The sequence below is a fragment of the Eubalaena glacialis genome, chromosome 18 (genome assembly GCF_028564815.1).
Source record: "Eubalaena glacialis isolate mEubGla1 chromosome 18, mEubGla1.1.hap2.+ XY, whole genome shotgun sequence".
In the NCBI taxonomy this organism is placed as follows: domain Eukaryota; kingdom Metazoa; phylum Chordata; class Mammalia; order Artiodactyla; family Balaenidae; genus Eubalaena; species Eubalaena glacialis.
Genome location: NC_083733.1, coordinates 59,086,663 through 59,105,144, shown reverse-complemented (window position 1 = coordinate 59,105,144; position 18,482 = coordinate 59,086,663). Strand labels below are relative to the sequence as shown.

The 18,482-nt window shown below is 40.2% G+C and overlaps 1 protein-coding gene across 2 annotated transcripts; it reads right to left on the bottom strand.

Moving 5' to 3' along the window:
- Positions 1 to 2,522: 2,522 nt before the first annotated feature.
- On the bottom strand, positions 2,523 to 16,597 carry ZNF227 (zinc finger protein 227). Of its 2 annotated transcripts, XM_061173701.1 has the most exons (6): positions 16,466 to 16,597; positions 13,637 to 13,710; positions 11,143 to 11,190; positions 9,648 to 9,774; positions 8,602 to 8,724; positions 2,523 to 4,980 (listed from the first exon to the last, which is right to left on the bottom strand). In XM_061173701.1, the coding sequence occupies exons 3-6, from the start codon at positions 11,155 to 11,157 to the stop codon at positions 2,918 to 2,920; spliced, it is 2,328 nt and encodes a 775-aa protein (XP_061029684.1). In that variant the 5' UTR covers positions 11,158 to 11,190; positions 13,637 to 13,710; positions 16,466 to 16,597; the 3' UTR covers positions 2,523 to 2,917. The 2 variants fall into 2 exon arrangements, with proteins under 2 accessions (XP_061029684.1, XP_061029683.1); XM_061173700.1 differs by lacking the exon at positions 16,466 to 16,597 and having other exon boundaries at positions 11,143 to 11,420; positions 13,637 to 13,713.
- Between the last annotated feature and the right edge of the window lie 1,885 nt (positions 16,598 to 18,482).

Genomic DNA, 18,482 nt, shown 5'->3' with positions numbered 1-18,482 from the left:
TACATTACTAATAAGTGCGACTGAAAAGTAAATGTGGCTGTATAGCAAAGAAAGGCGAAGAGAGGCTCTCAAACTCGGTTTATTGCCTTCTTTACTCTCCTTGTGCCTGGATGCATGTAGACCCCTGACAATGTTTACCTGGCATGAGCTATTCATTCCAAGATGCTAAAGACTCACGAGAAGGAAAAGTAACCTTTGATCAAGCCACAAAATAAATAACGACTTTCCCACTTTTGTTGGTTTTAATTGCTCATTTTGAAATCTGGAGTTTTCCGGCAAACGAAAGAAGATGCATTAGCAAGAAGTGAAGGAAATACTGTACTTTGAAAAAGAAAAGTCTAGAATACAGGCATACCTCGGAGATTTTTGGTGTTAGATTCCAGACCATTGCAATAAAGCAAATATCGAAATAAACTGAGTTATATGAATTTTTCAGTTTCCCACTGCATATAAGTTATGTTTACACTATAATATAATCTAAGTGTGCAATTACATTATGTTAAACAATAATGTACACAACTTAATATAAAAATAATGCTGTTGGAAAAATGGCACCAGTAGACTTGCTTGACACAGGTTTGCCACAAACCTCCAATTTGTTAAATTACCATAATAAATAAAATCACCATAAATACAATAGGAAAATAAGTAAATACAATAGAATGTTTTATTTTTCTTCAGGATGGTCAATCAATGAGCCACGATTATTCAAAAAGTAGGTGCGGAAGTGGGGTATCCTGCTCAGATAACGGTAACAAATTCAACTTTTTTCAGCTTTATGAGGTATAATTGACAAAATTGTAATATATTTAAAGTATATGTGATGAATTGATATACATATACATTGTGAAAGGACTCCCACAAGTGAATTAATTAACACATTCATCACTTCACATAGCTAACTCTTTTGGGGGGAGAGGAGTGAGAACCTGTAATATCTACTCTCTTAGCAAATTTAAACTATACAATACTGCATCATCAACTGTAGTCACCATAGATTAGATCCTCAGACCTTATTCATCTTAAAGCTGAAAGTTTGTACCCTTTTTATAACCAACCTCTCCCCATTCCCCAGGCAACCACCACCATCACACTAAATGTTTCTAAGTTTGACCTTTTTTTCCCCTTAGATTCCACATATAACTGATACCATGCATTATTTTTCTCTTATTTCATTTAGCATATGCCCTACAGTTTTATTCATGTTGTCACAAATATTTCTCCATATGTATTTCCTGTGTACCAGTGGTTAGAATTAGAGGTTCAAATTGATTCAGGTTTATTTTTTTTTGGAAAGCATACTTCATGGGTGGTTCTGTTTGTATCTCCTATTACCCTAACTGGAAGCTGCCAAGACACCTAAAAAGAGAGCAAGATGAGAAAATGTTTTCTATCAAATATCAAGACTTGTTGCAAAGCTATGGTAACTGAAGCAGTGTGGTATTGGTAAAATTATTGAAAAGTAGACCAATCAAAGGGAATTGAGAGTCAAGACATCCATCTAATATATAGATTACTGATTTTCTTCAAAAGTGGCACTGCAAAGTAGTGGGGAATAAGGGAAATGTTCAGTAACTGGTATAGGAACAACTGGATATTCATATGGTGAATAATCAAATTATGTGGAAGACAAATATAGACCTTTCTTTGAAGATTTGTTGATAAGCTGATTTTAATTCTGTCACCTACCAAAAAAATAAAGAAATAGGAAAGAGAGAGAGAGGGAGGGAGGAGGGGGAGAGGGAGAGAAAGAGAGAGAGACAACTGCTAAAATTTGAATAAGGTCTGGAGGTTAGACGTTATGTATCAATATTCAATTTTCCTGAATGCTATGCTTGTGCTGTAGATATGTAAGTAAATACCCTTGTTCTTACAGTATCACTTAAGTATTCAGATGCAAAGGCTAAGAGGTCTGGAACATACTCATGGTTAAAAAAAAAGCATATGTCAATATGTGTGTGCATATATACACGTTCACATACATTAAGAGAATAATGACTCAAACATGTTAACTGGTGAATCTGAGTACAGGGTACATGAGAGATTTTATATAATTTTTACAATATTTGGAAAGTTTTAAATTATTTCAAAACAAGAAGTTTAAAGAAATGTAAAAATTTATGTCAAGGAAAATCCCATCATTTAGAGATAAGTAAAAATAAATATTTTTTTTTTTCTTTTTTAATGAGATCACACAAAAATCCCATGCTTTGTGTTTTTCCAGGTTAATGTATTCTGGACATCTTCCAACATCCATAGCAACAATTTGCACTGGATAAGTAAATCATAAAATACTTTGGCAACCCAACTGATTATTTCTATGTTTGCTATTATAAACAATAATGCAATGAACATTCCTTTATATACATCTGCGGCAGATAGGTATTTACTTCTGAAGATCAAAGGTTCATCTCTGGGGATCTATTCCTTAATTTTAATCCAATATATCATATGAAATAAAGCAATCATATTACAAATTCTTGGCTACAGGAAATTTTTAGTAATTTTATTTATTTCACTTTTCATAGTTTTACAGCTTTAGTAAAAATAACAGTCACTGTAAACAAGTATAAAATGGAAGTTGATGGAAAAATAACCCCAAAGCCCTCCTTGACATCCCCCCTCAAAAAAAACTAGTTAGTATACGGCAAATATCCTTTTCACACACTGTCTTTAGGCATATATTCACTTTGAGAGATCATTTATATCAAGTGGATCTTACCAAGAGGGTTACAACCTATTTCTCCCGTTACTGTGTATGGTTCTATGTCACCATTTTAATGGATTTGCTGGGAAGATTCCATCTGAAGGAATCCCTTTCCACTCTCAATACTTCATAGAGTTTATCAGCAGCATTGACTCTCCAAAACCTTGAAGATGTGCATCCTGACTGAAGTCATTAACAGACTTCTCACTTTTAAAGACTCTTGCCAGTGTGGACTTTCTGATGGTATGTAAGCCGTGAACGGTGACTGAAGTCCTTACCACATATGTCACACTTGTATGGTTTTTCTCCTGTGTGGACCCTCTGGTGGGCTTGAAGCCGAGAACTCTGACTGAAGCCCTTCCCACACTCCTCACATTTAAACAGTTTCTCCCGAGTGTGAACACTCAGATGGACTCTAAGATTGGAGGGGAGACTGAAGGCCTTCCCACACTCCTCACACTTGTGGGGTTTCTCTCCTGTGTGGACCCTCTGGTGATGGCGAAGATTCAGGCTCCGCCCAAAGGCTTTCCCACACTCCTCACATTTGTAAGGCTTTTCACCAGTGTGGCCCCTCTGGTGGTATATAAACTGTGAACTGTAACGAAAGCCCTTTCCACACACGTCGCATCTGTAGGGCTTCTCCCCAGTGTGGACCCTCTGATGGGACTGAAGACCAGAGGACTGGCTGAAGCCCTTCCCACAGACACCACACTTGTAGGGTTTCTCGCCCGTGTGGACTCTCTGATGGACCCGGAAATCTATGGCCTGACTGAAGCTCTTATCACACGCCTCACATTTGTAGGGTTTCTCTCCTGAGTGGACTCTCTGATGAGCATGAAGGTTTGATCTCCAACTGAAGCCCTTCCCGCACTCCTCACATTTATACGGTTTTTCTCCAGTGTGAATGACTTGGTGCAGTTTAAGATTTGAACTGTAACTGAAGTCCTTACCGCACATGTCACATCTGTAGGGCTTTTCCCCTGTGTGGACTCTCTGGTGGGTCTGCAGCTTTGATGACTGACTGAAGCCCTTCCCACACGTCTCGCATTTGAATCGTTTCTCCCCGGTGTGGACGTTCTGGTGGACTTGCAGATTGGAAGCCTGACTGAAGCCCTTCCCGCACTCCTTGCATTTGTAGGGTTTCTCTCCCGTGTGGACACGGAAGTGGATGTGAAGATCTGTGTTACGGGTGAAGCCCTTCCCGCACGCCTCACATCTGTACGGTTTCTCGCCAGTGTGGACCCTCCGGTGGCATATCAAAGGGGAATTGTGACTGAACCCCTTGCCGCAGACATCGCATTTGTAGGGTTTCTCCCCGGTGTGGACCCTCTGATGTATGTGATAATGCGCGGCCTGCGTGAAGCCCTTCCCACACTCCTCACACTTATAGGGTTTCTCACCCCTGTGGACCCTCTGGTGAACACGAAGGTTAACGCTCCAGCCGAAGCCCTTCCCGCACTCGTTGCACTTGTACGGTTTCTCTTCGGTGTGGACTCTCTGATGGCACTGAAAATTTGAACTTTGGCTAAAGCATTTACCGCACTCCTCGCATTTGTAAGGCTTCTCCCCTGTGTGTGTCCTGTAGTGGATGATAAGGCCTGTGCTGCTACTGAATCCCTTGCCACAACTGTCGCACCTATAGGACTTCTCTCCCGTGTGATTAGATTGACGGGGACGAAAGGAGTTCCTATTGAAACCATCGCTGGATTCACGACATTTATCGACTTTCCCTCGCGGGTGAATTCTTTGATGACTTTGCAGATGGGAGCATTTCTCTCCCAGGCGAACCCTCGGATGAACTGGGAGCACTTCGCTATCACTGAAGCTTTTCCCACACTCTCTACAGGGATACGGTGTCTCTCCTTTGCAGGGTTTCTGTTCTGTGTCAGTTTTAACAGGATCACTCAGGGGTGATTTCTTCATGAAGGTTTCACATATACGTGGGTTGTTTTTCCCGTTCGTTTGCTTACCTCTACTCTGATTCCCTGACTCACTCACATACGTATTCCCACAGGAATCCTGGGTTCTCAAAATCAAAAACTCTTGATTTTCAAGGTAACTGGAACTATCGCCTTTGTGGTTCATCATATGGTTCTCATTTTCAGAAACCTGAAGAGAATCACCTTGTAGGAAATGGGAAGTCCTCCTCTGAAGACAGCACGTTGAATCACTTGCGACCTGTTTCCAGATTTGCCAGCAAGACGGCTCTTCACATGAAAGGTATTTTAATGCGACTTTTCCAAGAGTCTCCACCTCATCGGGATTCTTGCTGCCTAAAAGAAAAAGCGATATTCAGAGGTGAGGACAAGTAAATGCTTTGTTCAGAAACATCGGGATTTCACACTCAGGGATAAGGCCTTAAAAAACCAGGGAAAGGGTCATGTCTGTACCACACCACTTATCCTTTTGTTATGCTTTTTCGTGTAAGTGGAAGCGAAGAACAGGGTCAAGAGACTCTTCTGTAAATGTGACCCATTTAGAACCACAGGTCTAACAGTTTAATAGAAGAGCTGTAGGTTTGAAATCGGATGGCTGCAGGGCAACAAAGACAACCCACCTTCCAACCTACAGCAACGTCAATTAAAAGCCTAATCACCTGTTCCTTAGCAGGCTTATGACAAGTGGGCTTCTACTGAATTAGGTTAGGAAAGCACAGACTGTAGGCATTAAACAGTATTTTAGGTCCTGGTAGAAATGATCTTCTAAGAGTAAATTTGGGAAGCGGTTGGGATAATAACATTCATTGTTCTAAGCCTGGGAGTGATTCTGGTCTCTGTAAAAAGAAGGGGGAAAGGGAAAACTAACCTTGGACAGCTGAGAAAGAACTTGGGAGGAGAAGAAAGAGAGCAGATTCTCAAAGGCAACCCTGAACGGAGGAGAGGGAGAGTTACGTTCAGCTTGGAAATCTTTTGCCCAGGAAGCTGCGAACCTTGCTTTTTCTCTCATTCCCTTCGGGTCTCTCTGCTCAAATGTCACTCAACTGGGTGAGGCCTTCCTATCACCCAGTATAAAATAATTCCTCCCACCCCAACACACCTTCCACTCTTCCCATCTGCCTTACTCTGCTTTCTTTTCCCCCATGGCGCTTATTATTTGATTTACTACATATTTCCTAATTTTTTCCTGCCCATTTAGACGAACTAGGATGTAACAATCATGAGAAAAACAAGCACTTTGATTTCTTCATTGCTTCATCCCCACTGTAACAGAATTTCTCAAATTGCTGGCATATACTCGTGAACTGTGAAATCCATTCCATACATTGTGACATTTCAAAGAAAAAGAAGTGGGAATTCCCTGGCACTCCAGTGACAAGGACTCAGCGCTTTCACTGCCAGGGCCGGGTTCGATCCCTAGTTGGGGAACTAAGATCCCACAAGCTGCGTGGTGCAGCCAAGGGGGGGAAAAAAACCCTCAATATTCTGTAATAACCTATATGGGAAAAGAAATCTGAAAAAGAATGGATATGTGTATATGTATAACTGAACCACTTTGCTATACACATGAAACTAACACAACATTGTATATCAACTATATCCAATATAAAATAAAAATTAAATTTAAAACAATAAATAAAAATAAAAGAAATTATGTGGGAAAAAAAATAATAACATGAAAAGCATATCACAAGCAGTAAGGGTACCACTATATAAAATGTTTGTTTCAGCTGTAGACATACACATAAATATGCACATATGTTACATTTATACTTGGTCGAGATGTAAAATATTTCTTATTGAGGGTCATAGTTAAAAACGTATGGAAGCCACTGGCTTAAAATGTTTAAAGTGGGTACCAAGTCCTGAATGATTAATTTGCTTAAATAGAAAACTACATTCAAATAATATAAACTGAACAAGTCCCAACAGGTATGTGCACATTTCAGGGTATGGTAGGCTAATTGAACATCCTAAAGATGTCCATGCCCTAATCCCTGGAACCTGCGAACATGTTAATGTACACAGCAAAAGGGACTTCAGATTTGATTAAATTAAGGATCTTGAGATGAGCCCAAAGAAGTCACAAGGGTCCATATAAAAAGGAGACGGGGGACTTCCCTGGTGGCGCAGTGGTTAAGAATCCACCTGCCAATGCAGGGGACATGGATTCGAGCCCTGGTCTGGGAAGATACCACATGCCGTGGAGCAACTAAGCCTGTGCGCCGCAACTACTGAGCCCACGTGCCACAACTACTGAAGCCCGCGCGCCTATAGCCTGTGCTCTGCAACAGGAGAAGCTACGGCGATGAGAAGCATGCGCACTGCAACAAAGAGTAGCCCCCGCTCGCCGCAACTAGAGAAAGCCCATGCGCAGCAACGAAGACCCAATGCGGCCAAAAATAAATAAATACATTAAAAAAAAAAAAAAAAAGAATCCCTACAAAAACAAGCCCTTTATTTTGCACTCCAGTGACCTATAAACAACATTTTAGGTAGTATTTGTACATGGAGCATGGTTGCAAAATCCTGAAACATGCGGATGCTGAAGAGGTCAAAAAAACCTTTGAGAAAGGGTGGCAGAAAATGCTACCAGATTTGTTAAAAAAGAGACTTGGTCTATGACACAAAACTGAAGTGTAACAATACGTAGGATCATCATTCCTGAGGTTCAGTTTGCATATAAAAATGAACCCCAGTGAAACTAACACAACATTGTAAGTCATCTACACTTCAATTTAAAAAAAGAAAAAGAAAAAGAGAATGAGACCCTTTCCAGTAATATTCCTGAATGCATCAAACGTGAAGCAACATGTAGACATGAGAAGGGAGATGGACAAAAGCAGATGGTTATATCCATTAACCACTCTCAGAATTCAGGGCCTAATCTATCATGTTTGCAGATAAGCTTCTCTCCTTCGTTTTTCAGGCAGAGGGAGAGTATATACATTTACATTCCCTAGGAATATCTGATGTTTTTAAATGGGTAGGACTGAGGACTATGCAAATTAAAGAGAAGGGAAGGAAGGGGAGAGAAAGGAAAAGGAGTTCAAAAAGTGAAGTAAACAGTGAGGATCTGAGCGAAGGCAGGAGAACAGAGGGCCTTGAAAGGCTGGGGAGAAAAGTGAAACAATGGCTGGGGATCCAGAGGATGAGGTGGTCTTCACAGATGAAGAAGGCTGGGGTCATAGGTCAGGAGGAGCTGTGAGGAGAGCTTCCTCACTTTTACTCAAAAGAATAGTAATTTTTAAAGTAATATCTTCATTCAACAATTATGTACTGAGCATCTACTATGCAGAAGGCTCATCGGAGGCTTTGGGTAGAGACGGGAAATACAATTGCCCAAATTCCTACTTTCAAGGGGAGACGGATGATGAACAAGTAAATAAAGACAAGTTACGAGGTCAGGAGGTTATCAGTGCTTAGACACAAAATAACGCAGGGTGAGGGCACGGAGAATGGAGAGAGGATGGCACTGTAAATGGGGCAGACACACAAGGTCTGTCTGATGAGACGAAATTTGAGCAAAGACCTGAGTGAGTAAGGGAGTGGCTGGGGGCCTCTACACTGAGGCAGAGAGCTAGTCGAAGGTTGGGAAACAGAAGAGAACACTCCAAAGGGGCCAGGATGGCATGAATGATCTAAGAAAGGGTAAAAGGATGGGTGATCAAAGAGGAACTCGGTGAGGAGGCCAGATAAGGTAGGGCCCTGCAGTCCACTGCAAGTACTCAGAGTGAAAGGGGAAGCCTTGGGAGGGTTTTGGACAGAGAAATGGTATGATCTTACTTGCTTTCTAAAGAACCAGTCTGGCTTCCATGTGGAGAAGAGGTTACAGGAGTGCAAGGGCGGAAGCATGGAGACCAGTTTGGAGGAAGCTGTCACAGTCCAGGCAAGAGATGACAGCACGGGGACAAGAGCGGTCGTTACGGACGTGGAGAGAAGCAGATTAGCTGGTACCTGAAATAACAGCTTTGCGGTTCTCACTGGAATGCCCGTTTCTTTGGGTTTCTCTCTCCATCATCCAAAGCTTTTCTTCTGTCTCCAACTGGGACACCATATCTGGCTTGAAGGGAAGATGTCCTGTGAAAAGGCAGATATATATATTTAAGATGAACACACAGCTAAAATAGATCTTTGTCCAAGTTCTATAACCCTCAAGTGATCACAAACTGTAATAAGAAATAAATTCAGGGAACTATATTCAATATTCTGTAACAACCTATAAGGGAAAAGAATCTGAAAAAGAATATATATATAACTGAATCATTTTGCTGTACACCTGAAACTAACACAACATTGTAAATCAACTATACTTCAATCAAAAAAAGAAAAACAAATTGAGGTCACAACCTAGTTCATGTCTATATATAGATAAAATGAGATTTAGCCAATGTCTGTTTTTATCATATTTCTCACACTCTCATACCACTTACTGCAAACGGTCACAGTTTTTGCTACAATGTGAGGGGGTCTTGATAAGGAACTCTGACAGTTTCTATTCTTATTCCATTTTATTCTATTTCACTGGAAAAAGAAAAAAAATGCCAGTACAATGAACTAAGTTGACTCCATGATCCACCAAAGTATCTGAAAGACAAAGTATAGAAGCTAAGCTGCCCGTTTATAGTTCATCTAAAACAGGGTTTCTCAGCTGAGGCACTACTGATATTCTGGACTGGTTAATTCTGTGTGGTGGGGGGAGGTGGTCCTGTGCATCGTAGGACGTTTAACAGCACCGCTAGCCACTAGATGCCAGTAGCGCCCCTCCCTCAGCTGTGACAATCAAAACTGTCTCCAGACATTGCCAAATGTCCCCAAGGAGGCAAAATCACCCCGGACGGAATTTTGCCTGAGCAGAGAGGGACCAGAAAAACCTATGGATTGGAAAAACTTGTGTCTTCAAGGTCAGGGAACCATTTCACAAGGTCCAAAGCTTTGAACAACTGAGGACCAGACACTCTCAAGAGAGTTGAGGTTCAGGGTCAGAGAGTGCCCGTCCTCACCCACTGAGACCAGGTTCCGGAAGTTCTCCACCATCACATCCTGGTACAGCTTCCTCTGGGCAGAGTCCAGCAGCCCCAGCTCCTCCTCGGTGAAGGTCACGGCCACGTCCTTGAAGGTCACCGCCTCCTACGACATCAAACACATGTCACCTCAATCTCACAACCTCCACTGGAAGAAGGGCAGCATCGAGAAGGATGAAGAAGATTAACCCAAAAAAATGGTTACCGATTTGGAGGGACTCCAGGCAGTTTTCAGTCCCAACACTTGCCCCTCTCAGTGACAGTGATGTCACCTCCCCGCTGTCCCACTCTATCTCTGCTTTTAATATTCGCAAAGTTCACAGGCCTTCCGCAACCCTCCAGGACAGGTACACAGCTCCTCACCCGTGCTTTCAAGGCACAAGCCGCGTCCACCTGCTGCCGCACGCACAGCTGGTGGAGGCACAGGGTGAGTTCAAATTTCAAGGTTTTAATGACAGGACCCTGGGCAAATTCCTTTACCTCTCACTATCTCAATTTCCTCTTTTCTATAATGGTGTCTAAATCACAAGGTGTTTGAAAGGACTAGACGAGTGAATATGTGTAAAGCACTTACAAAGGCGCCTGGCACATAAGAAATGCTCAATAAATTTGAGCAAGCAGTATCATTAAAATCTCTTTCATTCCATTTTGTGACTGCATAGTATAGTATTCCTTAGAACTGATGATGTAGCTTTAATCAATCCAAATAAAGCACAATTAGTTACAGATTTTTACTTATCATCATCTGCTGTAAAGATCCTTTTACAGAGATCTCAACCAAGAAGTAGCAACTGCACTTTAAAATTTTTGAAAGCATAATGGCAGATTTCCCTCTCAAAAGGTTTTCCCAATTCACCTTTCATATGAGGGAGTACAAATGTTCCTGAATCTCTAGACTGGCCAAATAAGACATAATTCCTTTTTTTAAAAAAAGAGAAAATCTTCAACAATCTAAGTGAAATAAATAAATAGAAAGCTTTTATTAACGTTTGTACACATTTAGTTATTAAATTATTTTCTTCATAAATTTACTTTCCATTATTGTGACGCTCCTATTCTTTCTTTTACTCATATTCCAGTTGGGTCTTACTTTATTTTACTAATTTTAATAAGAATTAGAGATATTAAACCTTTATCTAATGTTTATAAGTATAGCCCATCAATTCAAATATTGCAAATATATAGCTGTGAATGCCTGAGGAAAAAGGAATATGAGAAAGCGAAAAGAGGTAGTTTGTAAACAGGGTAGTAGGGTAAATTATCTTTCTCTATTTCAAATTTCCACAATTTTTCAAAGATTGCTTTGTGAAATAATAAAGATGATAAAATAAACCAAACAAAATGCACAGTCTGGCACACAACATGCACTCAAGGTGTGTCGTGTTCATTAACCTTTCCAAGAAAGAGAAAAAAGGTGTGTCCAATCTTTGAGAAATAAAATCCCTTAGGAGACAGAAAGCAATGCCTTACTTACCTGAAACTCGGTCATTTTCTCCCACTCCTTCCGGGGAAGGTCAGAGTCCTGAGAAGCCAGAATTGGGGAAGGACAAAGAAGCCATGAGATGCAGGCCAGGGCTGTCAGGAGCCCATGTGGATCTTTGCAGAAATTACACATGAGCACTCATACTCCCAGGCAGAGGTGCTCACATACAGCTTGGTAAGCAGAGCTTGGAGTAGACTGCAGCTACTAGCAGGACTGTCAGCCAGCGGCCACTGGACAGTCAGCAACCGGCACAACCAAACACAGTCTCCCTACCATAAACAAAATGAAAAGACAATCTATGGACTGGGAGAAAATATTTGCAAATTATGCTACTGAAGGGATTAATTTCCAAAACATACAAACAGCTCATACAGCTTAATATCAAAAAAGCAAACAACCCAATCAAAAAATGGGCAGAAGACCTAAATAGGCATCTCGAAAGAAGACATACAGATGGCCAAAAGGCACATGAAGAGATGCTCAACACTGCTAATTATTAGAGAAATGCAAATCAAAACTACAATGAGGTATCACCTCACATCAGTCAGAATGGCCATCATTAAAGTCTACAAATAATAAATGGGGGAGAGAGTGTGGAGAAAAGGGAACCCTCCTCCACTGTTGGTGTCAATGTAAACTGGTACAGCCACTATGGACAACAGTATGGAAGTTCCTTAAAAAACTAAAAATAGAGCTACCATAGGATCCAGCAATCTTCCTCCTGGGCATATATCCAGAGAAAACTCTAATTCAAAAAGACACACGCACAATGCTCATAAGTTATTTTTGTAATAAGAAAAAACGGCCTAATAAAAATTACATAAAACATGGGACTTCACTGGTGGCACAGTGGATAAGACTCCGTGCTCCTAATGCAGGGGGCCCAGGTTTGATCCCTGGTCAGGGAACTAGATCCCACACGCATGCTGCAACTAAGAGTTATTAGCATGCCACAACTAAGGAACCCACGTGCTGCAACTAAGGTGCCGGCGAGCCACAACTAAGGAGTCTGTGTGCTGCAACTAAGGAGCCGGCGAGCCGCAACTAAGGAGCCTGCCTGCTGCAACTAAGACCCCATGCAAGCAAATAAATAAATAAATATTTTTTAAAAAAATGTACATCAACATAGGAATGGATAAAGAAGATGTGGTACGTGTATACAATGGAATATTACTCTGCCATAAAAAGGCATGAAATAGTGCCATTTGCAAAGATGTGGATAAATCTAGAGACTGTCATACAGAGTGAAGTAAGTCAGAAAGAGAAAAACAAATATTGTATAGTATCGCTTCTATGTGGAATCTAGAAAAATGGTACAGATGAACTTATTTGCAAAGCAGAAATAGAGACACATGTTGAGAACAAACTTATGGATACCAAGGGGGGAAGGGGGAGGTGGGATGAATTGGGAGATTCAGATTGACACATATACACTATTATGTATAAAAGAGATAACTAATGAGAACCTACTGTACAGCACAGGAAACTCTACTCAATGACCTGTGGTGACCTAAATGGGAAGGAAATCTAAAAAAGAGGGGATATATGTATACGTATGGCTGATTCACTTTGCTGTACAGCAGAAACTAACAACATTGTAAAGCAACTATACTCCACTAAAAATTTTTTAAAAAAATGATACATGCACCCCAATGTTCATAGCACTATTTACAACAGCTAAGACATGGAAGCAACTTAAATGTCCATCGACAGATGAATGAATAAAGAAGTTGTGGTATGGAATGGAATATTACTCAGCTATTAAAAAGAATGAAATAATGCCATTTTCAGCAACATGGATGGACTTAGAGATTATCATACTAAGTGAAGTAAGCCAGACAAAGACAAATATCACATAATATCATTTATATGTGGAATCTAAAAAAAAATGATACAAATGAACTTATTTACAAAACAGAAATAGACTCACAGACACAGAAAACAAACATGGTTATCAAAGGGGATAGCGGGTGGGGAAAAGGGAGGGGGGAGGAAGGCGGAATAAATTTGGAGTTTCAGATTAGCATACAGACACTACTATATATAAAATAGATAAACAACAAGGACCTACTGTATAGCACAGGGAACTATACACAGTACTTTATAACAACCTATGATGGAAAAGAATCTGAAAAAGAATATATATATATATAAAAAACTGAATCACTTTACTGTACACTTGAAACTAACACAACATTGTAAATTACCTATAATTCAATAACAAAAAAGAATAATAATGAAAATAAAACCTAAAGAAAAAAAAAAGATTTCTGATCCTGGGGGTGGCAGGAAATGAAAGGCAACGTAACAACAATGTGGGTTTAAAAAAAAGAGTTCTGGAGTCAAAGCCGTAGGTTTAAATCCTGGAAAAGATACTACGCATCCATGTAATGTAGGAGTATTACAAAAAACCTCTCTGTGCCTCTCTTCAGTCATCTGCACAATGAGGATATGAACCTGGCCACTCCTCGTAAATCATACCCACCTCATAGAGTTGTTCCAAGGATTCAAGGAGTAGATGGAAAGTTCTAAAAATACAGGAGTCCCTTTTTCTTGCAGCTGCAAAAAAGCAGATGATCCTTTGCATCATAAACTGTATTTGCAAATGTCTTTTCTAACAATAACAACAAAAGAGACACGAAAGGCATCTGGATTTTGTGTATGATTGCTCTCCTATGAAAGTCACCTGTATTTTCTGAAAGCCCTGATTCTGACTTAAAATTTCTCCTTACTTAATAATTTGTTGCCCAGTTAATAATGTTTTATTCACACTTTTATTAGTTTTCTAAAAAAGTATCATTTCGGGTCAAGTTATTTCACTGAAGCCAGAAAAGGCCTATTGGTAAAAGCCTTTCATCCTACGTGCATGGAGGTAAAAGAAAAACACACAGAAAAGAAAAAGAGACAAAATAAAAATCAAGAAACATGGAAGATAGATTGAGAGACTCCAACATTTGTCTAATAGGAGTGTAAGAAGGGAATGGAAGCAACTACAGAGAGATTTTATTTCAAGAGATTACTGCTGAGTTCACACAGAGAAATTCTGAACAGTATAAATAAAAATACATATACTCCTAAACAAATAATAGTGAAACTCAGGAAGGCAAAGGATAAATAAATAACTAAAAACAACAACAAAAATCCTTAAAACTCCCAGAAAGAAAATATAATTTACCTAATAAAAATGAAAATTAGATTGACAGAAACAGGGAAGCAGAATAGAGATCTAAAATATATGAATGATATTTCCAAAATGAAGAAAAAAAATCGTGAATCTTGATTTCTATGCCCAACTAAATGGTTATTTATATGAGAGAGGAAGAAAGACGTTATAGCTGATTAAAAAAAAGAAGAAAATTTACAACTAAATGAACCCTGAAAGAATCGACGGTAAGGAAACATGTAAATATGTTGGTAATATCTTTGTTAAAAGAAAAAAAAAACCTAGAACGATATGACAAATTTTGAGGGTGGTTTTAATAAAAAGTAAACCTATAACCTAGCCTGCAGTGGGGAAAAAAAAAAAAGGTGGTACGAGGGAGCCATCATCAAATTTCAAGTGTATTTTTATTTAGTCTCTATATTTTTCAGAATGAGAATACATGCTGATTAAATTTAGTATTTGTTGAGACAAATATCATTTTTAAAAGTTAAAATACAAGAGCACACAATTTTCAAATGAGTTGAGGGTAAATAAAAAGAATAAACTGAACTGAAGACAATAAAAGAGAATAAAAGGAAGAAATGTAAAGCATGGTGATTTAAAAATAAATATATATTTTAAAAATATTTTACATAAATCAATGAAGTTAGAACACACCCTCACACCATACACAGAAATAAACTCAAAATGGATTAAAAACTTAAATATAAGACAAGACACCATAAAACTCTTTTAAAAGAGAACATAGGCAAAACATTCTCTGACATAAATCATACCAATGTTTTCCTAGGTCAGTCTCTCAAGGCAAGAGAAATAAAAGAAAAAAATAAACAAATGGGACCTAATCAAGTTTATAAGCTTTTGCACAGCAAGGGAAACCATAAACAAAATGAAAAGAACCTACGGACTGGGAGAAAATATTTGCTAATGATGGGACTTGATAAGGGCTTAATTTCCAAAATATACGAACAGCTCGTACAACTCAAACAACCCAATCGAAAAAGAGGTGGAAGACCCAAATAAACATTTCTCCAAAGGAGACATACAGATGGCCAATAGGCATGTGAAAAGATGCTCATCATCGCTAATTATTAGAGAAATGCAAATCAAAACTACAATGAGGTACTACCTCACATTGGTCAGAATGGCCATCATTAAAAAGTCTACAAATAAATGCTGGACAGGGTGTGGAGAAGAGGGAACCCTCTTACATTGTTGGGGGGAATGTAATTTAGTGCAGCCACTATGGAAAACAGTATGGAGGTTCCTCGAAAAACTAAAAGTAGAGTTGCCATATGATCCAGTAATTCCACTCCTGGGCATATACACAGACAAAACTATAATTTGAAAAGATACATGCACCCTAGTGTTAGTGGCAGCACTATTTACAATAGCCAAGCTTATAGAAACAACCTAAATGTCCACTGACAGATGAATGGATAAAGAAGATGTGGTATATATATACAATGGAATATTACTCAGCCATTAAAAAGAATGAAATAATGCCATTTGCAGCAACATGGATGGACCTAGAGATTATCATACTAAGCAAAGTCAGAAAGACAAATACCATACGATATCACTTATATGTGGAATCTAAAACATGACACACATGAACTTATCTATGAAACAGAAACAGACTCACAGACATAGAGAACAACTTGTGGTTGCCAAGGGGAAAGGGGCTGAGGGAGGGAAGTATTGGGAGTTTGGGATTAACTGAGGCAAATTATTATATATAGGATGGATAAACAACAAGGTCCTCCTGTATAGCACAGGAAACTATATTCAATATCCTGTGATAAACATAATGGAAACGAATATGAAAAAGAATATAACTGAGTCACGTTGCTGTACAGCAGAAATTAACACAACATTGTAAGTCAACTATACTTCAATAAAAATTTTTTAAAATATTTTAAAATATATTTTAAAGTAAATAAAACATTTTATATTTTTAAAAATATTTATTTTAAAAACACATGTACGTGTGGTAGAAAAACACATGTACACATTAACAAGCAATTAAACATTCTCAGGTGTAGTCAACAGACAACTGATCTTTTTCCTAGTGGTAATTTACTAAGTGAAGGAAACCTGATTAACTGAAAACAGATGACGGACCAAGAAAGACCTTTCAGTAGTATGTACCTGGGGCTATGCTGTGAGGAGCCAAGAGGTCCTTCCTTCCTCCCGTTTCCGAATTCAGGACTGGCGAAGAAAAGGATGTGGTGGAAGAGCACGACTGTATCCGTCTGCCGGATACACTGCCGCGGGACGTCCCCAGGCACTAGCGCGGGGTGACTCGGTGCTTCCTAAAAAACGAGATCAGTAAAAGCTCGGGAAAAGCTCGGGAAGGGCTGTCTCCCGACGGATGACAGAAAGGCCGTGCCATCGCTCCTCGCTCTCTCCCTTCACTGGGGAGTCCAGTCAAAAGGGCGCTCGTGAGAAAATTAACTGCATCAATAGCAAGAGCCAACCCGTTATGTGCCACCAGCGTTCGAAGCTGTTGACACGTATGGCCTCACTCGATTCTAATCACAACCCTACCCAGTAGTGACCGTCTCTCCCGCTATCTTACAGAGGAGGAAAGTAGGACGCACGGATAATCAACAACTCGCCATATATTGTACCGATAGAAGTAGCAGCTCTGCTTGGTAAGCGGGGGAGGAGAACAGAAGGATGACGCACTTCCGCCCTCCACCTCTCAGCCTCCGCCGGCGGCCGCGACTTCTCCATCCTAAGACAGCCGGCTAGGTAGCGACTAGTCCCACGCTCAGGCCGAAAAGGCTCGCAGGGGTCTTGGGTGTGCAGGGCCGACTCACCTCCCGGATCGAAAAAAATGGTGGCTGCTTCTCTTTCCCGGAGCGGAAGTGCCTCTGACTACACAGCGCTCGGAACTACACTTCCCAGAAGCCCCGGAGACAGGCCGCTGCCCCTCGTTTCCGGATAGAGTCCGGGGGAATACACTTCCCAGAGCCCCAAGAGGAGGAAGGGCCGTGTCCTCCCCGTTGGAGCTTTAAAACAAAACAAAACAACCCCAAACTCTTGGGAGTTCCCGGCCAACGACTTCCAGGATCCCCTTCCTGTGAAGCAGTTCTATGACGCCGGCAGAGCTTAACTTTATCTCACTGACAAACAAAACATGATTAAACAAATATTTGAAGAGTCAGAATCTTAAAAGACTGTTAAGAAACAGATCAGTGTAATAGAACTGTACCCCCTCTACCAGAGGAAAAAAAAGGGGGGAGAGGGGAAATGATAGGCTTAAAATGCAGTTTTAGACGATTTTTAGATGAGTGAAAGACCCAAAAAATGCAACAGGGGCAGATTGTATTGTCTATTTCCACTACTGTTAACAGAACAGTCAGATAATTCAGAACTTGGCTGCTGAGGACAACAACACATGGAGTGAGAAGACAAGCTTCAGCATGGACTGTGTGATCAATTTCTCAATGCAATCAGGGCCATTGTAATCAATCCACAGGGAGTTTCTTAATTTGAAAGACAAACACGTTGTTAATTAGGTGTTTATACAATAGTCACTACAAAGACTGTTGTTTGTTCAAATATATTGATGGAAGAAATTTGCACATACTGAGGTATGGGGAAGTCATTCTGGCTTTTACGTAATTTAACTTTAAACTTTATGCTAACTAAAACAGCCTGTTTTGTGGCCTAGTAAACATACATCTGCTTTAACCATTAAAGAAAAGGGTGCAGGAGTTCCCTGGTGGTCCAGTGGTTAAGAATCCGCCTGCCAATGCAGGGGACATAGGTTCGAGACCTGGTCCAGGGAGATCCCACAGGCCGCGGAGCAACTAAGCCCGTGTGCCACAACTACTGAGCCTGTGCTCTAGAGCCCGCGAGCCACAACTACTGAGCCCGCACGCCACAACTACTGAAGCCTGAGTGCCTAGAGTCCGTGCTCTGCAACGAGAAGCCACCGCAGTGAGAAGCCCACGCACCGCAATGTAGAGTAGCCCCCGCTCGCCACAACTAGAGAAAGCCTGTGTGCAGCAACAAAGACCCAATGCAGCCAAAAATAAATAAATAAATAATAAAAATATATTTTTAAAAATTAAAAAAAAAATGTGTGCAGTGTCTAGAAGTAAAGAATGCCCATTTTGAAGAGAGAAAAATGCCTCCCTTCCTGGGATGTCAATGC